The sequence below is a fragment of the Centropristis striata genome, chromosome 20 (genome assembly GCF_030273125.1).
Source record: "Centropristis striata isolate RG_2023a ecotype Rhode Island chromosome 20, C.striata_1.0, whole genome shotgun sequence".
Taxonomy (NCBI): Eukaryota; Metazoa; Chordata; class Actinopteri; order Perciformes; family Serranidae; genus Centropristis; species Centropristis striata.
The window spans coordinates 748442-771988 of NC_081536.1; the positions used below are offsets into that span (position 1 = coordinate 748442).

Genomic DNA, 23547 nt, shown 5'->3' on the forward strand with positions numbered 1-23547 from the left:
GCTAACACAATACAGTTTTTCTCAATTGCTAAAACACATTTTTCGAATCCTGCTGTTCTTTTCTCAGAATTCTAAACACAAAACTCTTTTCTCACACTACATTCACAAAACCTCTGATTCTTTTCATCCTTGTGCAAAACCATCCCATCGCCTCAGAATCATTTTACCTGTTCTCAAAACCAAACATGTTGTCACATCTTGAACTAATTAGTCAAAAGAGAAAAACTGCTGAGCATCATTACACACTACATCGAAAAAATGAAAACAGTGTTGAAGGCATGTAGCTCATGGAGAAATGTTTATTGGTCACATTAAAGTATAGCACATGCATTTTTGAATCTCAAAAGTAAAAAAATAAATAAAATAAAATAAAAAAGATTGCACAACTCAGTGATTTACTCAGCATTTACTCTGCATTGAAACATAGGTACTGTGAAAAAAATCATCCTGAAATTGACAAATGCAAGAAAGTGTACAGCCTAAAATGTACTGTAAAAGGTAAAAACAACAACAACAAAAAAAAGAAGTGTTTAAGCAATTGAGAACAACTGTAATTGAGATGCATATTGTAAAGGTAAGTATTTCCTCCACGTCTGGGTTTGTAGTGAGATTCTTCCTCTCCCAGTAAATCTCCAGTGTCAGCCTACGACAGGGAGCTGGTGAAGAGAGGACACATCTAACTTCCTTCTGCTTCTGCTCATATCACTTCACCTCGCTGACGGAAACAGAAACACCCCCCTAACGCGTGGGAGAGTCTTATAAACCCATCAGCTGGACGTCAGAGCTCAGAGCGGCCCACTAACTGAAACACACACACTCGATTTCCCCCTGAGAGGCTCGGCAGCATATGGATCCAAAATAAAGAAATATGTTTCCTCCAGTTCCTCCCACAGTGGAGAGGAAAAACAGCCGTGAAGTCACGTTTGCCAGGCTCCGTCTATGTTCCTGATAACGGGACCAATGATGACATTCACTGGGCTGTCATGTGAAATATAAAACAAATGGTTAGTTAACAGTTCTACCAGACAAAGAGTTCCCCTGGCCTCCACTTAAAAGAAACAAAACAGGTGAGACTTAATGTGACTATAAAGAGACACAAAGCAACCACAAAGAGACTAAAAATGTCTAAAAAGAGACACAAAAAGACAACAACAAGGTGCCAAATGACCATAAAGAGACACAAAACAACTACTAATTGACTTAAACTGTCTAAAAAAAGACAAAAAATGTTTAATGACAAGGTACAAACAGACCAGTAAGAGGCTCAAAAGACCACAAAGAGACCGAAACCACTACAAAGAGACACAAAGAAACCACAAAGAGACTAAAAATGTCTAAGAAGAGACACAAAAAGACAAGAAGGTACCAAATGATCATAAAGTGACACGGAACTACTACTAAGAGACTAAAATGTCTAAAAAGAGACAAAAATGACAACAACAAGGTGCCAAATGGCCGAAAAAAAGACACAAAACAACCACAAAGACACTGAAAATGTCTAAAAAGAGACACAAAAAGACAAGGTGCCAAATTACCATAAAGAGACACAAAACAACTACAAAGACACAAAAAATGTCTAAAAAGAGACACAAAAAAAGACAACAACATACTAAATGACCATGAAGTGACACAAAACAACTACTAAGAGACTCAAACTGTCTAAAAGAGACACAAAAAGACAACAAGGCGCCAAATTACCATAAAGTGACATAGAACTACAACAAATAGACTCAAACTGTCTCAAAAGAGACAAAAATGACAACAACAAGGTGCTAGATGACCAAAAAAAGACACAAACAACCACAAAGACACTAAAAATGTCTAAAAAGAGACACAAAAAAGACAAAAAAATACCAAATGACCACGAAGTGACACAAAACAACTACTAAGAGACTCAAAATGTCTAAAAGAGACAAAAATGAATACAGCAAGGTGCCAAATGACCAAAAAAAGACACAAAACAACTACTAAGAAACTCAAACTTTCTAAAAAGAGACACAAAAAGACAACAAGGCGCCAAATTACCATAAAGAGACACAGACCAACTACAAAGAGACAAAAAATGTCTAAAAGGAGACAAAAATGACAACAACAAGGGACCAAATGACCACAGATTGACACAAAACCAACGTGAATGTGAGGCTGTGCAGCCTTCACTTTAATGTAAAATTCTCGGCTTTTGATTTAAAGACATCACTTTGGGCCTTGGAAAAAAAAACGTTTTCACTATTCTCTAACTTTTTAAAGACTAAACAAGTCATCTACAACAATAATTATTCATAAAGTAAGTGGCAGGACTTTCTAAAAGAGACAAAAATTACAACAACAAGGTGCCAAATGACCAAAAAAAGACACAAAACAACTAATAAGAGACCCAAACTTTCTAAAAAGAAACACAAAAAGACAACAAGGTGCCAAATTACCATAAAGTGACACAAAACAACTACAAAGAAACTCAAACTGTCTATAAAGAGACAAAAATGACAACAACAAGGGACCAAATGACCACAGATTGATACAAAACCAACGTGAATGTGAGGCTCTGCAGCCTTCACTTTAATGGAAAATTCTCGGCTTTTGCTCAGTTAGTTGGAAACAAATGATTTAAAGACGTCACTTTGGGCTTTGGGAAACTATAACATCTTTCACTATTGGACTTTTTCTGGTTCTAGCGTTGTTTCCACGTGGCGATGTGAGCGCTTCTCCTCGGCTGCATCATTAAGTGACAGGCTAATGATGCCACGCTGACATTTATTGACCCATCTCCCCAGGTAACCACCAGCCCATCTCTTCTTATTCTGTGATGCAATTTCTCTCAGAAGCCAACGAGGTAACGCGCAGTGGCATTTATGTGCGCGGCGCTTCCAGTAGATTGTTTTTATGAGTCATAAATCCATTTAAGGAGCTACCATGTAGAGATAAAATATTCCCCAAACAGGCCACTTCTTGGGCACATTTGCCTGCGGCTCTTCTTGATAGTCTGGAAATGCAATGTGTTTTACTATCATAAATATTCTACACCAAGTCAGGAAGGAATTTTAAGTATTAAACCCATTGAAATGTAATATTTTCCATTACCTCCTGGCTTGCAGAGAGGGCTGTTTAGCCTGTTTAAGTGGAGAGGTGGTGAGATGTAAGAATGTGCTGCTTAAAAGGAAGAAAATGTAAACGATTGTCAGGGATTCAGAGTTCTGCCTTACATTCTCTCTGTTAGGAGACAGGTGGAGGATGTTTAGTGTGTAGGTGTGTTTCCCTTAGAAAAAAGACACAAAACAACCACAAAGAGATTAAAAAGGTCTAAAAAGAGATTCAAAAAGACAGCAAGGTGCTAAATGACCATAAAGAGACACAAACGGTCTAAAAGACACAAAAAATGACAAAAACAAGGTGCCAAATGACTGAAAAAGATACAAAATAACCACAAAAAGACTAAAAATGTCAAAAAAAGACACATAAAGACAACAAGGTGGCAAATGACCATAAAGAGACATAAAACAACTACCAGGAGACACAAACTGTCTAAAAGAGACAAAAAATGACAACAACAAGGGTCCCAATGACTGAAAAAGATACAAAATAACCCAAAAAGACTAAAAATGTAAAAAAAAGACACAAAAAGACAACAAGGTGCCAAATGACCATAAAATGACACAAAAAACTACTAAGAGACACCATCTGCCTAAAAGAGACAAAACAATGAAAACAAGGTGCCAAATGATTGAGAAAAGACACAAAACAACCACAAAGAGATTAAAAAGGTCTAAAAAGTGATACAAAAAGATAACAAGGTGCCAAATGACCATAAAGAGACACAAAACAACTACCAGGAGACACAAACTGTCTAAAAGACACAAAAAATGACAACAACAAGGTGCCAAATTACTGAAAAAAAGACACAAAACAAACACAAAAAGACTAAAAATGTCTAAAAAGAGACACAAAAAGACAACAAGGTGCCAAATGACCATAAAGAGACACAAAACAACCACAAAAAGACTAAAAATGTGTAACAAAGAGACACAAAAAGACAACAAGGTGCAAAAATACCATAAAGTGACACAGAACAACTACTAAGAGACAAAACAATGACAACAATAAGGTGCCAAATGACTGAAAAAGACACAAAACAACCACAAAAAAGACTAAAAACATCTAAAAAGAGACACAAAAAGACAACAAGGTGCCAAATGACCATAATGTGACACAAAACAACAACTAATAGACTCAGTCAGGAAGGAATTTTAAGTATTAAACCCATTAAAATGTAATATTTTCCATTACGTCCTGGCTTGCAGAGAGGGCTGTTTAGCCTGTTTAAGTGGAGAGGTGGTGAGAAAGGAAAATGTAACCGATTGTCAGGGATTCAGAGTTCTGCCTTGCAGTCTCTCTGTTAGGAGGCAGGTGCAGGATGTTTAGTGTGTAGGTGCGTCTCCCTTAGGAGTTTGGACCTCGGTGACCTTTGACCCGCTCAGTGACCTGAGAGGATTCATTAACCACCTGAGTGCACTCCTCTGTGTGCGTGACAAGAAGAAACCAGCCTGGAGGTGTCTGCTGTTTGTAGGAGGGCAACAAGAGGTGGATGAGCTCCTGCAACCAGGCGGCAACCAGGCGGCAACCTCCTGGTCTGAGCAGGAGGAGAACCAGGAAGTGCCTTAAGCTGCATTCTACACAAAATTCCAGCAGGGGGCGCTGCAGCAAGATTTCTATCCATTCATTTCAATGCAAAATGAGAAAACTTCTCACTTGATTTATTACCTCATAATTCTTTTTAGGACAACACTATGGTCTCAATCACTAGTAAAAAATCTTTAAGACAATTTGATGTTAATAGTGTTAATCAGGGGTCTTAAACTCAAATTACCTGGGGGCCGCTGGAGGCAGTATCAAAATGACCAAAAAAGACACAAAATGACAAAAAAAAAGACACAAAATGACAGAAAAAAGACACAAAATTACAAAAAAGGCACAAAATGACCCAAAAAAAAAATTGTTAAAAAAGATACAGAATTGCCAAAAAAGACACAACATTATTATTTTAAAAAGACACAAAATTATTAAAAAAGACACAAAATTACCAAAAAACGACAAAAAATTACCCAAAAAAGTAATTAAAGGGACCTTCCACACACAACACGGTAAAGTGCCATTCATATAAAACTCACATTAAACTTTCATATCAAGGTGGGGGCCACAAAATATCATCACGAGGGCCACAATTGGCCCGCGGGCCGCGAGTTTGTGACCCATGGTGTAAATAATGGTCCCATTTAGAAGAAAATAGAAGATAAAGAATCGTATGATTTGGGGCGGGGCTACCTTTGATTGACAGGTCACCAACAAGGCGAGCCGTCACCAGGAGAGAAGCAGAACAATGCGTATCCACGGCAACGTGTCAATAAAGTTATATATAACGTTATATAGATAGAAAAGAGGACGTTTAGCGGTTTGGTCTCATAACTTTGACCCTTTCACTGTATTTTACCTTAATGACAGTTTATTTGAACGTTTTGTTCATTAAATGTCTTGTTCAGTGTTTGGTTGGACTAACAGACACTCCAAGGAGTCGCTGCTCAGTTTTCTGAGGTCAGTAACAAACATTTTGTTTTTGTTTTTTTGCTAGCCAAAACTAACATCCCAGTTAATGCTCCAGTTAATGCTAACATGAATTAGCAGCAGCTTCTCTCAGTCAGGTTGAGGTGTAGAGAGGCTGTAGTCAGTGATCAGATCCCTCTCCTCCTCCACAGTCCAAATATGGTCATGCTTCCTGTACACTGCAAAAAAGCCAACTTGTATTTTTTGGCCTAAAACAGTGATTTAAGTTGGCAAAACCTGGAAATATAAATTATTGACATGTAGGGCAATAATGTAAGTTAGCACAACAAAGGAAGCCAGTTGTCTGCTCAAAAACAAGTTGGTGAGTTGTTGTTACTTATATCTTTAAGTTGGGGTTCACAACAAGGGACAATAGTTCTGATAACTCTTATTTCTTTGTTGGGACATGTGGGAAACCGGTGAAATTCAGTCATTAGCTAAAGCTAGCGGCTAACTGATGCTAGCGTCTGACTAATGCTAGCGGCTAACTGATGCTAGCGGCTAACTCATGCTAGCGGCTAACTGACGCTAGCTGCGCTGCTTGTTACAGCTACAAGAGTAGCCATTAGCGTATCGATGCTAACTCAAAATTGTGGTCGCAACATTAGCTGACATTTCATAGCATCGTTACAATCGTGTTGAGTTGACAAAAATCTGAATTCAGAGTTGAGCAAACTCAAAAACAAAACTTAAAATATTTAGTTTAATTGTCCAACTTGAAATTTTATCGAAGTTTGTTGCCTTGAAATTTTTAGTTCACCCAACTTTTCTTTTTTTGCAGTGTGTCAGAAACAAGATGGCGACTAGTATAACACTGAACTCGAGGCTTCCAACGGGCCACAAACCAACGGGTGGCTTCGTCTATTATTTATACAGTCTATGGCTAAGAAACAAACATTTAGTTTTAGTTTTTTTGCTAGCCAAAACTAACAGTTAATGCTCCAGCTAATGCTAACATGAATTAGCAGCAGCTTCTCTCAGTCAGGTTGAGGTGTAGAGAGGCTGTAGTCAGTGATCAGATCCCTCTCCTCCTCCACAGTCCAGATATGGTCTGCTTCCTGTATCAGAAACAAGATGGCGACTAGTATAACGCTGAACTCGATGCTTCCAACGGGCCACAAACCAACTGGAGGCTACGTCTATTATTTATATCCCGTCTATAGCTGCTACGCTTTACTTTACCTCTTCAGTCAGCAGATGGTGCACGGAGAAACGAATCTGCTGCGTGTAAATTGCACACATTAGTTTAGTTACATCTAAACTATAGAGAAAAGGTGGAGAGGCCGCTGGAGAGGAGGCCAGGCGGGGATACGCTGCCTCCCAGATCAGTCTGAGAGCGTTAGCGTGCTCAGAGTTATGGTCTGTATAATAACCAGCCCAGATGGGGAGAACCAACCTCTGCATGCTGATGCTCTGACGTTTGTCTCCACGGAGCCACAATCCCATATTGGATTAAACAAACTGCAGCCGAGGTGGAAAAGTGATGGAGAACCCCCTGTTGTATTTAGAAGGAGCACAGTTAGGCAGTTTCTAAGACAGTTTTACTTTTGATTGGCAGAAAAATTGTGCCGTGAAATATATTCAAAGTTATTCTATTTTTTTTTTCCTTATGCCGAGAACAGGAAAGGCTCCTGGCAGAGAATAAATGATGAACATTTTTTGAATCCCTTACTGATTGATTCAGCCGAGCAGTGTGAGAGGTACCAGCTCTTTTCATTATCTTTCTGAGACACCCCTGTTCCTTCCGCCGCCGCCGCCCCAGTCAACACTGTGTGGCGACAATCTCTCCATCTTCCTCTTCCTCCTCTTCCTCCCCTCGCTGTATCACTCTCCCACCCAACCCATGGGTAATTTTATGGACACAATGTTCCCTTTTGTGGTGTCTAATTGTCTGCAAGAATATTAATATTACATTGGTAATCCTTTTGACACATATATTACAAATGGGGCACCATTTCTTCATAGAATGAAAAGGCAATTTACAGGAGGCAAATTGGATGATGGCAAGCAGATTTGTAATGCCACGGGTTAGGTAGCGTAATGGATTTGGATGCCACCAGACTGTGAGATGAGTGTCATTAGCCTGTTGCCCTGGAGACACACAGTCATAAAAATAACTTCTCCAAGGCAAATGGCTACATTTTTATGTAATTCAATTTGAACTCTTGGATGTGTGTTAGTCAGGAAGAGCCCGACACGCATTCACGCATTCAGCCTGTCAACAATATGCAAGAGCTCAAAAATTAAAGGTTGTCTGTGCATGCATGTGTGGGATTATAAGTATCTGGTTATTTCTGTCCACAGGACACCTTGCCCACATGGGCAGAGAGGTCTCAAGTGACACAGAAACACTACAAAGAGACTAAAAATGTCTAAAAAGAGACAAAAATGGCAACAACAAGGTGCCAAATGAACATAAACTGACATAAAAAACAACTACAAAGAGACTCAAACTGGATAAAAAGAGATACAAAAAGACAACAAGGTGCAAAATAACCATACAGAGACACAGAAAAACTACAAAGAGACTAAAAATGCTAAAAAAGAGACAGAAATGACAACAACAAGGTGCCAAATTACCATAAACTGACACAAAACAACTACTAAGAGACTCAAACTGTCTAAAAAGAGATACAAAAAGACAACAGGGTGCCAAATGACCATTAAGTGACACAAAACAACAACAAAGACAATAAAAATGTCTAAAAAGAGACACAAAAAGACAACAAGGTGCAAAATGACCATACAGAGACACAGAACAACCACAAAGAAGACAATACAAATGTATAAAAAGAGACAAAAATGACAACAACAAGGTGCTAGATGACGAAAAAAAGACACAAACAATAACAAAGAGACTCAAACTGTCTAAAAGAGAAAAAAAAAGACAAGGTTGTCTGTGCATGTATGTGTGGGATTATAAGTATCTGGTTATTTCTGTACACAGGACACCTTGCCCACATGGGCAGAGAGGTCTACACCCACTCCTGGGACACAGAAAAACTACAAAAACAAAAATGACAACAACAAGGTGCCAAATGAACATAAACTGACACAAATCAACTACTAAGAGACTCAAACTGGATAAAAAAGGACAAAAAAATGACAACAACAAGGTACAAACAGACCAGTAAGAGTCTCAAAAGACCACAAAGAGACACAAACCAACCTAAAAGACACGAAAAACGTCTAAAAAGAGACACAAAAAGACAACAACATACCAAATGACCATAAAGTGACATAAAACAACTACTAAGAGACTCAAAATGTCTAAAAGAGACAAAAAGTGACAACAACAAGGTGCCAAATGACCAAAAAAAGACGCATTCAGCCTGTCAACAATATGCAAGAGCTCAAAAATTAAAGGTTGTGTGTGCATGCATGTGTGGGATTCTAAGTATTTGGTTATTTCTGGTTATTTCTGTCCACAGGACACCTTGCCCACATGGGCAGAGAGGTCCACTCCCACTCCTGGGACCAGCGTTTCTCAATACGCCTGCCAGAGACGGACCACCACTGAAAACAACAACAAGATATTCACAGTAAGAACGTGTTATCTAACCTCACTTTGGACACAACTGCACTTTTACATGTTCGCCCACCCGAGGCTGTCGCTCTGCCTTCCCAGTGTAAAATGCCTCCTAATCTGTTCTGCTCTAATTGGACGGCTGGCTCGCTTCACTCTCCAGCGCTCTGACACGACTCCCCCCAAAATACATTAACCTGCAAATGAGCAGCATCTGCAGCTGCGGCGTGTTGGAGGCGCAACAGCTGACATGCCCACGCTCCCTGGCACGAGGGGGCTGGCACGGACACGCCCTGAGGCGCCGCGCGCCACGCCAAGATGGCCGACGGACGTGACAGTCCTCACAAGCAGTGATGGATCTGTCCCGCTGCCATCTGGTGGGCAGCGTGGCGGGGAGGGCCTCCCAACCTCAGGACGCCACACAGAATGGGAAAGTGGTTAATCGGCTGATTGGCTGAGGTGTTGATGAGTGTGACAGAAGGGAGAGGATGCTGCTTTGAGATAATGGAGATAATGGGCATGTAGCTGCAGGTGCAGACTGAGAAACCAGTCAGATAATAGGAACAAAGCAGTCAATGCATTAACCAAACCAACAATTAGCCACTGTGCTAATAATGTTTGTGAGTAGCGCTGAAAAGATTAGTTGATCTACATGAGTTCAACAACATTTTTGCTAATCGGTTAATCCTGGAGAACATGTGAACAACAAGGTACAAACCAACCAGGAAGAGTCTCAAAAGACCACAAAGAGACCAAAATAACTACAAAAAGAAACAAAACAGCTCAGATTTAAAGTGATGAGAAGAGGAACAAAGCAACCACAAAGAGACTAAAGAGACACAAAATGACAACAACAAGGTGCCAAGTGACCGAAAAAAGCCACAAAACAACCACAAAGACAATAAAAATGACCATAAAGAGACACAAAACAACAAAAACAACATATAAAAATAATGTTACAACAATAACAATAAAACAATAAAATAAAACAACAATAACAAATAACAACAATAAAATTACAACATTCTGTGACAACTAAGTTGAAGGGAAGTTAAAGTTCAGGCAAAATCAGGAAAGGCTCTCTGTCCAAATTATGTTTTGAGAAGAAACTAAAATGTCTATAAAGAGCCAAAAATGACAACAAGAAGGTGCCAAGTGACCATAAAGTGACACAAAACAACTATGAAGAGACTAAAATGTCTAAAAAGAGACAAAAATAACAAAAACAGAAAAAAAATTACACCAACAAGGTGCCATGACCGAAAAAAGCCACAAAACAACCACAAAGACACTAAAAATGTCTAAGAGGAGACACAAAATGACAACAAGGTGCTAAATGACCATGAAGAGACACAAAACAACTTCTAAAAGACTAAAAATCATGTCTAAAAAGAGACACAAAAAGACAACAAGGTGCCAAATGACCATAAAGTGACACAAAACAACTACTAAGAACTCAAATGGTCTAAAAGAGACAAAAAATGACAACAACAACAAGGTGCCAAAGGACCCAAAAAAGCCACAAAACAACCACAAAGACACTAAAAATGTCTTAAAAAAGACACAAAAAGACAACAAGGTGCCAAATGACCATAAAGAGACATGAAACAACTACGAAGAGACTAAAAATGTCTAAAAAGAGACAAAAATAACAAAAACAAGGTGCTAAATGTTGCTTTGAGATAATGGGCATGTAGCTGCAGGTGCAGAAACCAGTCAGATAACAGGAACAAAGCAGTCGATGCATTAACCAAACCAACTATTAGCCACTGTGCTAATAATGTTTGTGAGTAGTGATGAAAAGATTAGTTGATCTACATGAATTCAACAACATTTTTGCTAATCGGTTAATCTTAAAGGACATGGATGGATTAGTGAACAACAAGGTACAAACCAACCAGGAAGAGTCTCAAAAGACCACAAAGAGACCAAAACAACTACAAAAAGAGTTCAGATTTAAAGTGATGAGAAGAGGAACAAAGCAACCACAAAGAGACTAAAGAGACACAAAAAGACAACAAGGTGCTAAATGACCATAAAGAGACACGAAACAACTACGAAAAGACTTAAAAAAATGTCTAAAAAGAGACAAAAATAACATCATTACAACATTCTGTGCAAAAAAGACAGTTGAAGGGAAGTTAAAGTTCAGATAAAATCAGGAAAGGTTCTCTGTCCAAATTATGTTTTGAGAAGAGATTAAAATGTCTAAAGAGACAAAATTGACAACAAGAAGGTGCCAAATGACCGAAAAAAGCCACAAAACAACCACAAAGACACTAAAAATGTCTAAGAGGAGACACAAAAAGACAACAAGGTGCCAAATGACCACAAAGAGACACGAAACAACTAAGAGAGAAGAAACTAAGTGACCGTAAAGTGACACAAAACAACTAATAAGAGACTCAAACTGTCTAAAAAGAGACAAACAAGGTGCCAAATAACTACAGATAGATACAAAACCAACGTGAATGTGAGGCTCTGTGATGGAAAATTCTCGGCTTTTGGACTTTAAGTTTGAAACAAACAATTTAAAAACGTCATTTTTTTTTACTATTGTCTAACTTTTTAAAGACTAAACAATGCATCTAGAACAATAATTACTCATAACGTAAGTGGCAGATAAATTAATTATTTCAACAGTAATTAATTGTAAGTGTAATTAATGGCTCCGCTGTCACCTGGAGGAACATTCACAATCTCACTAAGAGAAATAAGAAAACACAAAACAACCCGGGTGTACACTTTGCGTTTGACTTATTTCCGTTTAGATTTTTCGCAAAACCCTCCTCGGCGCCACTGTCTTGATGCCATATTTGGCGCAGGATAGGGCTGGGCGATATGGCCCTAAAAGAATATCAAGATATTTCAGGCTATTTTTGCGATAACGATATTCTTGACTTTATTACAAAATACTTAAAAAGATACAGAAAATATGATTTTTTTAGTCTGTATAAATAAATACAAATCTAAAATGTAGTGTGAAGTGCAAATCTCAACAGTTGCCAAATACAAAAAAAATACTCTTGACTCTTGAGTATGAGAAAATAATAAAAATAAGCATTCAGGGGTTTTCATATTTTAATGACATTTTGTAAAGGAGAATAAAGGTTCTTGTATGTTTTATTTAAGGCATCTTATTTTGACAGTCTTCTTGTAAGTTCTGTGGTGGATTCTGTTATCACACTGTGCTCTTATTTTGAAAGCTGCATGTGTTTAACGACAGAGAGTAAGTCGCTTTTTGTGATTAAAACAACTTTAATTGTTAGCTAACGTTAACCTTACGCCACTACATCAAGAAGTAGGAAAGGCTCTCTGACCAAATTATGTTTTGAGAAGAGACTAAAATGTCTATAAAGAGACAAAATTGACAACAAGAAGGTTCTAAATGACCATAATTAGACACAAACAACTTCTAAAAGACTAAAAATGAGACACAAAAAACAACAAGGTGCAAAGTGACCGTAAAGTGACACAAAACAACTACAAAGAGACTCAAATTGTCTAAAAAGAGACAAACAAGGTGCCAAATAACTACATACTGTGACGGAAAATTCTCGGCTTTTGGACTGTAAGTTGGAAACAAACAATTTAAAGACGTCATTATTTTTCACTATTGTCTAACTTTTTAAAGACTTAACAATGCATCTAGAACAATAATTACTCATAACGTAAGTGGCAGATAAATTAATTATTTCAACAGTAATTAATTGTAAGTGTAATGGCTCCGCTGTCACCTGGAGGAACGTTCACAATCTCACTAAGAGAAATAAGAAAACACAAAACAACCCGGGTGTACACTTTGCGTTTGACTTATTTCCGTTTAGATTTTTCGCAAAACCCTCCTCGGCGCCGCTGTCTTGAGGACATATTTGGCGCAGGATAGGGCTGGGCGATATGGCCCTAAAAGAATATCACGATATTTCAGGCTTTTTTTGCGATAACGATATTCTTGACTTTATTACAAAATACTTAAAAAGATATAGAAAATATGATTTTTTTAGTCTGTATAAATAAATAAAAATCTAAAATGTAGTGTGAAGTGAAAATCTCAACAGTTGCCAAATACAAAAAAAAATGTACTCTTGACTCTTGAGTATGAGCAAATAATAAAAATAAGCATTCAGGGGTTTTCATATTTTAATGACACTTTGTAAAGCAGCTATTCTCAACCTTGGGGTCGGGACCCCAATTGGGGTCGCGAGATGATTTCTGGGGGACGCCAAATCATTTTGAACACAATTTTTTTTGTCATTTTGTGTTTTTTTTTTTGGTCATTTTGCGTCTTTTTTTTGTTGTCATTTTGCATCTTTTTTTTAAAGTCATTTTGTGTCTTTTTTTGTCATTTTGCGTCTTTTTTGGGGTCATTTTGTGTCTTTTTTTGGTCATTTTGTTTCCTTTTTTGGTCATTTTGCGTCTTTTTTGTAGTCATTTTGTTTCCTATTTTGGTCATTTTGAGTCTTTTGGTCATTTTGTTTCTTTTTTGGGTGATCTGAACTATGCATGTGAGATTCTGTTCAGTGAGCAGGGGTCGCAGACAACATGTTAAATTGGGGGTCGCGACTCAAAAAGGTTGAGAACTACTGTTGTAAAGGAGAATAAAGGTTCTTGTATGTTTTATTTAAGGCATCTTATTTTGACAGTCTTCTTGTAAGTTCTGTGGTGGATTCTGTTATCACACTGTGCTCTTATTTTGAAAGCTGCATGTGTTTAGCGACAGAGAATAAGTAGCTTTTTGTGATTAAAACAACTTTAATTGTTAGCTAACATTAACCTTACGCCACTACATCAAGAAGTAGGAAAGGCTCTCTGACCAAATTATGTTTTGAGAAGAGACTAAAATGTCTATAAAGAGACAAAATTGACAACAACAAGGTTCTAAATGACCATAATTAGACACAAACAACTTCTAAAAGACTAAAAATGAGACACAAAAAACAACAAGGTGCAAAGTGACCGTAAAGTGACACAAAACAACTACAAAGAGACTCAAACTGTCTAAAAAGAGACAAACAAGGTGCCAAATAACTACATACTGTGACGGAAAATTCTCGGCTTTTGGACTGTAAATTGGAAACAAACAATTTAAAGACGTCATTATTTTTCACTATTGTCTAACTTTTTAAAGACTTAACAATGCATCTAGAACAATAATTACTCATAACGTAAGTGGCAGATAAATTAATTATTTCATAGTATTTAATTATAAGTGTAATGGCTCTGCTGTCACCTGGAGGAACGTTCACAATCTCACTAAGAGAAATAAGAAGACACAAAACAACCCAGGTGAACACTTTGCGTTTGACTTATTTCCGTTTAGATTTTTCGGCGCCGCTGTCTTGATGCCATATTTGGCGCAGGATATGAAATCGCAGGTCTGAGATATGCATTATCACCGTGAAGTGACTGTCAGGCCGTGTGTGTGTTTGTGTGGGCGTCTGGAGAGCTGCTGATGACTCTCAGCCTATTAAACACAGCTTATCCAGGGCCTAGAGGCTCCTGTTATGACATAATGACTTTTTACCTCGCGGTGAGAGTAAACGGACATAATAGATTCACGCACGTGTGCCGCAATCCACCTGCATGTGCTTCTTGGATGCATGCGTTGGACAGGCGTGTGCAGATGTGCACACCCACACACACACTCACACACTCACCTGGGGAGGCTGCTGTTCAATCTCCTATCCCCTGTTCCTTTCCACAGCATTATCTCCATAATTAGCAATCCCACTCAGTCTCCCTATCCCCATGATTAACTCATTATCTCCACATAAAGCCACATCAAAGAAGACTTTCTGATTAGAGGGAAAGGTTGTTCTTCATGTGGTCTCCAGGAAGCCACAGGTAAAAAACCCAGCCAGATTAAATGCAATTAGTTTAAATATTTAAGCCAGAGGGGAAAAAACCACGTCTTGCCCTTTGACTGTAAACCAAGTTTCTGTTTAGATCAGGGGTCTCAAACTCAAATTACCTGGGGGCCGCTGGAACCAGGCCCCCAGGTAATGACATACAAAATAACCCCAAAAAATGACCAAAAAAAGACACAAAATGACTAAAAAAGACACAAAATTATTACAAAAAGATACAAAATGACCAAAAAAAGACACAAAATTACAATAAAAAAGACACAAAATGACCAAAAAAAGAAAGAATTACCGAAAAAGACACAAAATTACCTAAAAAAGACACAAAATTATTACAAAAAGACAAAAAATGACCAAAAAAAGACACAAAATGACTAAAAAAGACACAAAATGACTAAAAAAGACACAAAATGACCAAAAAAAGACACAAGATAACAATAAAAAAGACACAAAATGACCAAAAAAAGAAAGAATTACCAAAAAAGACACAAAATTACCTAAAAAAGACACAAAATTATTACAAAAAGACCAAAAAAAGACCAAAAAAAGACACAAAATTACAATAAAAAAGACACAAAATCTAAAAAAAAGACACAAAATTACCAAAAAAGACACAAAATTATTACAAAAAGATACAAAATGACCAAAAAAAAGACACAAAATTACAATAAAAAAGACACAAAATGACCAAAAAAAGAAAGAATTACCAAAAAAGACACAAAATTACCTAAAAAAGACACAAAATTATTACAAAAAGACAAAAAAATTACCAAAAAAAGACACAAAATTACAAAAAAAAGACACAAAATTACGATAAAAAAGACACAAAATCAAAAAAAAAAGACACAAAATTACCAAAAAAAGACACAGAATTATTTTAAAAAGACACAAAATGACCAGAAAAGACACATAATTACCAATAAATGACATACAATTATTTAAAAAAAGACACAAAATTGTTACAAAAAGATACAAAATGACCAAAAAAAGACACAAAATTACAATAAAAAAGACACAAAATGACCAAAAAAAGAAAGAATTACCAAAAAAGACACAAAATTACCTAAAAAAGACACAAAATTATTACAAAAAGACAAAAAAAATACCAAAAAAAGACACAAAATTACAAAAAAAACACAAAATTACGATAAAAAAGACACAAAATCTAAAAAAAAAGACACAAAATTACCAAAAAAAGACACAGAATTACTTTAAAAAGACACAAAATGACCAGAAAAGACACATAATTACCAATAAATGACATACAATTATTTAAAAAAAGACACAAAATTATTACAAAAACATACAAAATGACCAAAAAAAAGACACAAAATTACAATAAAAAAGACACAAAATGACCAAAAAAAGAAAGAATTACCAAAAAAGACATAAAATTACCTAAAAAAGAAACAAAATTATTACAAAAAGACAAAAAAATACCAAAAAAAGACACAAAATTACAAAAAAAAGACACAAAATTACGATAAAAAAGACACAAAATCTAAAAAAAAAAAAGACACAAAATTACCAAAAAAAGACACAGAATTATTTTAAAAAGACACAAAATGACCAGAAAAGACACATAATTACCAATAAATGACATACAATTATTTAAAAAAAGACACAAAATTATTACAAAAAGATACAAAATGACCAAAAAAAGACACAAAATTACAATAAAAAAGACACAAAATGACCAAAAAAAAGAAGAATTACCAAAAAAGACACAAAATTACCTAAAAAAGACACAAAATTATTACAAAAAGACAAAAAAATTACCAAAAAAAGACACAAAATTGCAAAAAAAGGACACAAAATTACGATAAAAAAGACACAAAATAAAAAAAAAAAGACACAAAATTACCAAAAAAGACACAGAATTATTTTAAAAAGACGCAAAATGACCAGAAAAGACACAGAATTACCAATAAATGACATACAATTATTTAAAAAAAGACACAAAATTATTACAAAAAGATACAAAATGACCAAAAAAAGAAAGAATTACCAAAAAAGACACAAAATTATTACAAAAAGACAAAAAAAATACCAAAAAAAGACACAAAATTACGATAAAAAAGACACAAAATCTAAAAAAAAAAAAAGACACAAAATTACCAAAAAAGACACACAATTATTTTAAAAAGACACAAAATGACCAAAAACAGTAATTAAAGGGACCTTCCTTTTCCACAACACGGTAAAGTGCCATTCATATAAAACTCACATCAAACTTTCATATCAAGGTGGGGGCCACAAAATATCGTCACGAGGGCCACAATTGGCCCGCGGGCCGCCAGTTTGAGACCCATGGTTTAGATATCAGCAGCATCAGTCCAATAGTGGCAGGATTTTATCTATTGCAGTGCTAATGAGGAGCAAGCTATTGATCCCCGATGGGAAAGCTATTCTTCATCTGTCTGCATGATGTAATCCCTGTGAGTGCATGGCTAATGAAAGAGCTTCAGGGGACTCAGATATAACGTTCATGTGTCTCTTTATGTGCGTTTCTGTGCATATCTTAATGTTGGTATGTGCCCATAATATGCATCTGTGGTGTATTGGAAAATGCAAATGTTGGTAATTACCTTGTCCGTTTCAGTGATCTTTGGAAGGAAAGTTAAAGCAGATTTCAAACGTTATTTCTTGCTATTCGTTAGCATGCAAATCATGAGATAGCACATCACGCAGTATGCTGCTGCACTAAAAGTACATTAACATGAACCCAATTAGCTGATTTACTATGTTGCATGTAAGTATCTCATATCAAATGGTTATGGGTATTATGCTAAGCAACATGAATATCATCCATGAATTACATAAAGCAACATAAGAAATGAATAAAGCTAAATCTCTGATAAGCATGCTATTTGCGAATAACAGAATTTGCACATTACATGCAGACCACTACAACGTCTGCAACTCCATCAAACACTTTACTTTTTATAAGGTACTACACCATCCAGCACAAACACACTGAACATTGATATTCGCTGGAAACTATTATAATATTATTGGAAAATTTAACCTTGTAGCGCACTTTAAAACTCCTAAAGATAGGTAGGCTAAATAGACTTCAGATGAGATGAGTCAGGGTGGAAATCAGGAGTGAACTGTGTTACTGGCCAGGTGTAGGCCTATCACACAAGGGGGCGGAGCTCCCCTAAAAGGAGGCGGAGCTCCCCTAAAAGGAGGCGGGGCTCCCCTAAAGGGCGTCCAATCAGAAACAGTGTAATGCCGCAACACGTCCTACGTAAAAAATGATGTTCTGAAAAATGAATTAAAAAATCTTCAAAATTGTGTTTCACATTTTAGTCCCTTAAAAATGTCTTGTTCAGGTTCAGTTGGACTAAAAGAAACTCTAAGGAGTCAACTGTTCGCTGCTAACCAAACAGTCATGCTAGCTAGCGCTATTTTGTCCTCAATTTAATTAAAAAAAAAAAAAAGAGGGGAAAACCGTGTTGTAAATTGTACTGAATCATGAGTTGAGGGTGTCAAAACATCCCAATCAAATAATATATTCTAAGTATTTAAATAACTTAAAAACAAGCTCTTAACATATTTTGTGACGTATCCCATCTTGTAATTTCTGTAATTACATACATCCATCCATCCATTCTCGTCAGCTTATCCGGGGCCGGGTCGCGGGGGCAGCAGGATAATTATATACATATTTTAGATGTATTTAATTGTAATCCTGCCAATCTCTGACTGTTTGAAAACCTGAATGACTCTGACATCAGCTGGTCGGTTCCCTGCTGTCCAGTCATGTGTGTCACAGTGTGGGAAAGAGGCCAGATATTGATTACTGCTGCTCCTTCATGAACTGTCAATGTTCCTGAAAAGTTCATTTTATTAGCATTAGCAAAGGAGACGACAGTTAACAGCCTCAGAGGAGAAGTGTTTCTAAAGTAGTGATAGACAACACAGTATTTTACTCTAAAATGTTATAGAAACCTGCCAACTTGAACATCTATAACATTGTTTTTATACATACTCCAGTATGAATAAAAACATGCATACATGGGGGAAAAAAAAGTTTTTTTATTGAAAATGATGCAGTTTAATGTCTCAGTGTACTCTGAAATTAATGCATATAACAAATAAACAATTGAAGTTAAAAAAAATAAATCATAGAATCAGTTTAGAAAGGAAAATGTATTCTAAACTTTTGACTCATTGAAGTATCACCTTAACAGATAGAACAGCTGAACACACTCGTGGCATTCTTTCTACAATGGAACTCAAATATTCTTCAGAAAGTTCTTCCAAACTTAGTTGCAGAAGTTCCCTTAAATGTGGAGCAACTTGTAGGTTGTAAGTGATCAAGAAAAGTTGGGACACCTGTAGGAATTGGTAGCAACTTAGCAACTTTCAAGGCTTGATCAACCTCCATTTTTGCAGAACTGCTTTAAGTTTTTAACCCATTTCTTGTTCCCTGAAAAAGGCCTACTTGTATAATTCTGAAATGTACATTATTTTCCAGTTTTGGTTAAGCTTACCTTTTTTTATTTACCTCTGGCAGTTCACCACTTACCTTTGGACCCTTTCAAGCTGTTCATTTGACTTGAACTGCTTGAATTTCAATAAAAAACTGGAAACATTGAGGTGTTCTAAAACTTTTGACTGGTAGTGTATATACACACACACAGTACTGTGCAGCAGTCTTAGGCCTGTTTTGATAATGGATGCTTTTATTTGGAAAGGACGAAGTGAGACTTCCTGTCGATCGTAAAACTAACTCAAGTGAGATGAAACTTTAAGATAACATGAAGGAGTTCATTGTTTTATGTTTTAATCCCCGAAGAGACATGAGGTTTGTTTCCACATTAATCTTCATATTTAAGTATTTTTTGCGTTTAATTTAGCTTCGAATAAAATTAAACATACTAATTAATGCTAGCAAGGTTTGATACAGTAAGCTAGTTTGCTAGTTTGTGTGTTTTATAATTGTTATTGCAACTTTTTGTTTGCAAACTGCAACTTTATCCAACTTAAATCTCAGCTCATTGTCTTATTGATGTACGGCTGCAGAACTGAACGATCGGCCGTGTTTCAGTCCAGTGATAAATTAAAATTAAAATTAAACCATACACAGATCGATTAAAAAGTCTGTGTGATCAACCAAATTCTGAACAACCATTAATCCATCATCAATGAATTATTCCCAGCCCTAATAGGATCAGAAAGGATGTAGATCAGAGGTGTCAAACTCTGGCCCGTGGGCCAAATTTGGCCCGCAGTATAATTATATTTGGCCCGCGAGGAAATATCAAAATATAATACTACAAATCCCAGAATGCTCTGCTGGTGTTCTGGCTTGAACACAGTAGATCAGTGTGGAGCAAACTGAGCAACAATTAAAGTTGTCTTTTATTATTGTTATTTTATTCTCACATTTATTTTTAGCCTGTGGAAAAAGATTACTGTTAAATTTAAATTTAAAGAAGGCCGCATATAAAATAAAGGGACATACAATTTTTATTTAAATTTTATTTAAGAAATGAATGCCATTGATGTGTTTGTTTGTTTTATTTGATATTCAATTTTGCATGTTTGCAATATTAAGTTATATCAAGCTTTGCTTGTTCCATTTCGTTTGAACTTGTTTAGGTCCATTTTTTCAATAAATATCAATGTTGGCCCGCGACTTTGTCCAAGTTTTACATTTTGGCCCACTGTGTATTTGAGTTTGACACCCCTGATGTAGACTCATGACAGAAACATTGTTGAAAAGCTTCACTTTGATGGACAAAATCACATTCAGTGAATTACTGAGCTGACCACTTTATTCTCTGACTCATCTGGCTCAAACACACACTTTAGTCCCGTAAACGGCCAAATAATATTGTTTGTGCTGATGTATGGCTGGCCAGCCACTGTTACTAGGCAACTACAACCATACCAGTCCATCTCCAAGTGACGTCCATTATGTTTTTGGCTATAAATATATATATATATATATATATATGGAAATATATAATTTACAAAAAACAACCCCCCTGCGAATCTAACATTTGTACTTAATCCAAAATCTGGACTCAATATTCAATATTTATGTAACTTTAAAGCTTTGCTCATTTCCTAGCAGGCATACCAAGAGATAAAACTGAAAATTACATGATTTTAAGTAAAGATTCCTGCAGCTTTAAAGCTTCTGCCTGTAGAATGTAAAACTGTGTGTGTGACCCCCCTGAGCCCCTTTATGTCACTAATGCAGACTGCAGCCTGAATAGAAATCTGCATAAGTTCCACAGCGGGGGACCTTAAACTGTCTGCGATTTGTAAGAAGGATAATTATTTCTTGGATGGTGCGAGATGTAATCATCAGGAGCAAAAACAGGTCAGTCAGTCACGTTGGAATCTCTCGGCTCAATTAAACGAAGCTCTCCCGACTCGTTCCGCATTGCTTCATAAATGTATGTTAGTTACATTACAATGCATTTAATGTTCCCGCTGCTAACAAAGACACAAAATACACCCGGAGCTGGAAAAACAGCTTCTCCAGGCAATGATGCACTGAAAACAGCTGCTCTGTTTAAAAGGTCTGAGTTCTCTTTCAGAAATAAGAAAAACATAAAGAAAAGGGAACAGGCAGGATTTTTTATTTTTTATTTTTAAAAATGCAATTTCAATTTACAATAATATTATGTTACTTCTTTCAGTTTTACTAGGCCAGCTATTCTCAACCTTGGGGTCGGGACCCCAATTGGGGTCGCGAGATGATTTCTGGGGGTCGCCAAATCATTTTGGAAGTCAGCTCTGTCTACACTGTGTTAAAGTGTTCATGTGTTAATGTGTTTTAGTCTTTTTGGTCACTTAATGTCTTTTTTTGGTCATTTTATGTTTGTTTTTTTTGTAATTTTGTGTTTCTTTTGGTCATTTCGTGTCTTTTTTTGGTCATTTTGTGTCTTTTTTGGTCATTTTGTGTCTTTTTTTCGTCAATTTGTGTCTTTTTTGGTCATTTTGTGTCTTTTCTGGTCATTTTGTGTCTTTTTTTTGATCATTTTGTGTAATTTTTTTAGTCATTTTGTGTCTTTTTTTGTCATTTTGTGTCTTTTTTTGGTTATTTTGTTTCCTTTTTTGGTCATTTTGTGTTATTTTTTAGTCATTTTGTGCCTTTTTTTAGTCATTTTGTGTCTTTTTGTGGTCATTTTGTGTCTTTTTTGGGTGATCTGAACTGTGCGTGTGAGATTGTGTTCAGTGAGTGGGGGTCGCGGACAACATGCATGTTAAATTGGGGGTCACGACTCAAAAAGGTTGAGAACTACTGTACTAGGCTAATGTTATGGCCAACTTGTGGCCACTGAGAGGTTGTGTTTATTCTCGTGTTCATTTTTTGTTTGTTATGTTTGTGTTGATGCCTGTTGTCTTTGTTGTTGTATGTCTGTAAATTGTTGAGTGTTTTGTTTTGTAATGAAAAAAACAAAAATCGAAAACCAGGAGAGGATTCCTCTCAAGGGCTTTATCTACTCAATAACATTTCTGATGATGATGATGAAGGATTACATTTTTGTTCATTTTCATGGTCGAGGGTCGGTGCTTTCTTTAGACATGTTCTGTAGCTATATCCAGGCAGAGAAGGACAGACTGGGACTAAAATAAGGCCTTCATGGACTTCTTCCAGAATATAGGCCGACAACCCAATTATGTGTTTAAATAACATCATAAATAAATAAATACAGCATGTCAGGATACGACATCACAGACCAAGAGACGAGATATTCACAGAGACTTACGTCTCACAATCAGTGATTATTTCTGTTTATTTATGTAGCCCCAGTCTTAAAATAATAATAATGAACATGTTGTGGTCTAGAGCAGGGGTCTCAAACTGGCGGCCCGCGGGCCAATTGCAGCCCTCGTGATGATGTGAGTTTTATATGAATGGCACTTTACTTTGTTGTGTGTGGAAGGTCCCTTTAATTACTTTTTTTGGTAATTTTGTGTCTTATTTTGGTAATTGTGTGTCTTTTTCAAATAATTTTGTGTCTTTTTTGGTAATTCTGTGTCTTTTCAGTCAATTTGTGGGTTTTTTTGGTTTTTCTGTGAATTTTTTTGGTCATTTTGTGTTTTTTCTGTCATTTTGTGTCTTTTTGGTAATTTTGTGTCTTTTTAAAATCATTTTGTGTCCTCTTTTGGTAGATTTGTGTTTTTTTTGTAATTTTGTGTCTTTTTTGTAATTTTGTATATATTTTCGATCATTTTGTGTCTTTTTAAATAATTTTGTGTCTTTTTTTGGTAATTTTGTGTCTTGTTTTGGTAATTGTGTGTCTGTTTTAAATATTTGTTGTCTTTTTCAAATAATTTTGTGTCTTTTTTGGTAGTTCTGTGTCTTTTCGGTCAATTTGTGTCTTTTTTGGTTTTTCTGTGAATTTTTTCTGTCATTTTGTGTCTTTTTAAAGTAATTTAGTGTTTTCTGTATCTTTTTTTTGTAATTTTGTGTCTTTCTTGCTCGTTTGGTGTCTTTTTTTTGGTCATTTGGTGTCTTTTTTTAAAGTAAATGTATATCTTTTTTGGTCATTTTGTGTCTTTTTTAAGTAATTTAGTTTTTTTCTGTCATTT

At 36.1% G+C, this 23547-nt stretch overlaps 1 protein-coding gene across 1 annotated transcript in view; it reads left to right on the forward strand.

The window, feature by feature from the left end:
• The window catches only part of dntt (deoxynucleotidyltransferase, terminal), a 197702-nt gene that overhangs the window by 17401 nt on the left and 156754 nt on the right, over nt 1–23547 (forward strand). The window contains exon 3 of the mRNA XM_059359923.1: nt 9024–9134. Coding sequence (XP_059215906.1) covers nt 9024–9134 — 111 coding nt within the window. The remainder of the gene's footprint in view (nt 1–9023; nt 9135–23547) is intronic.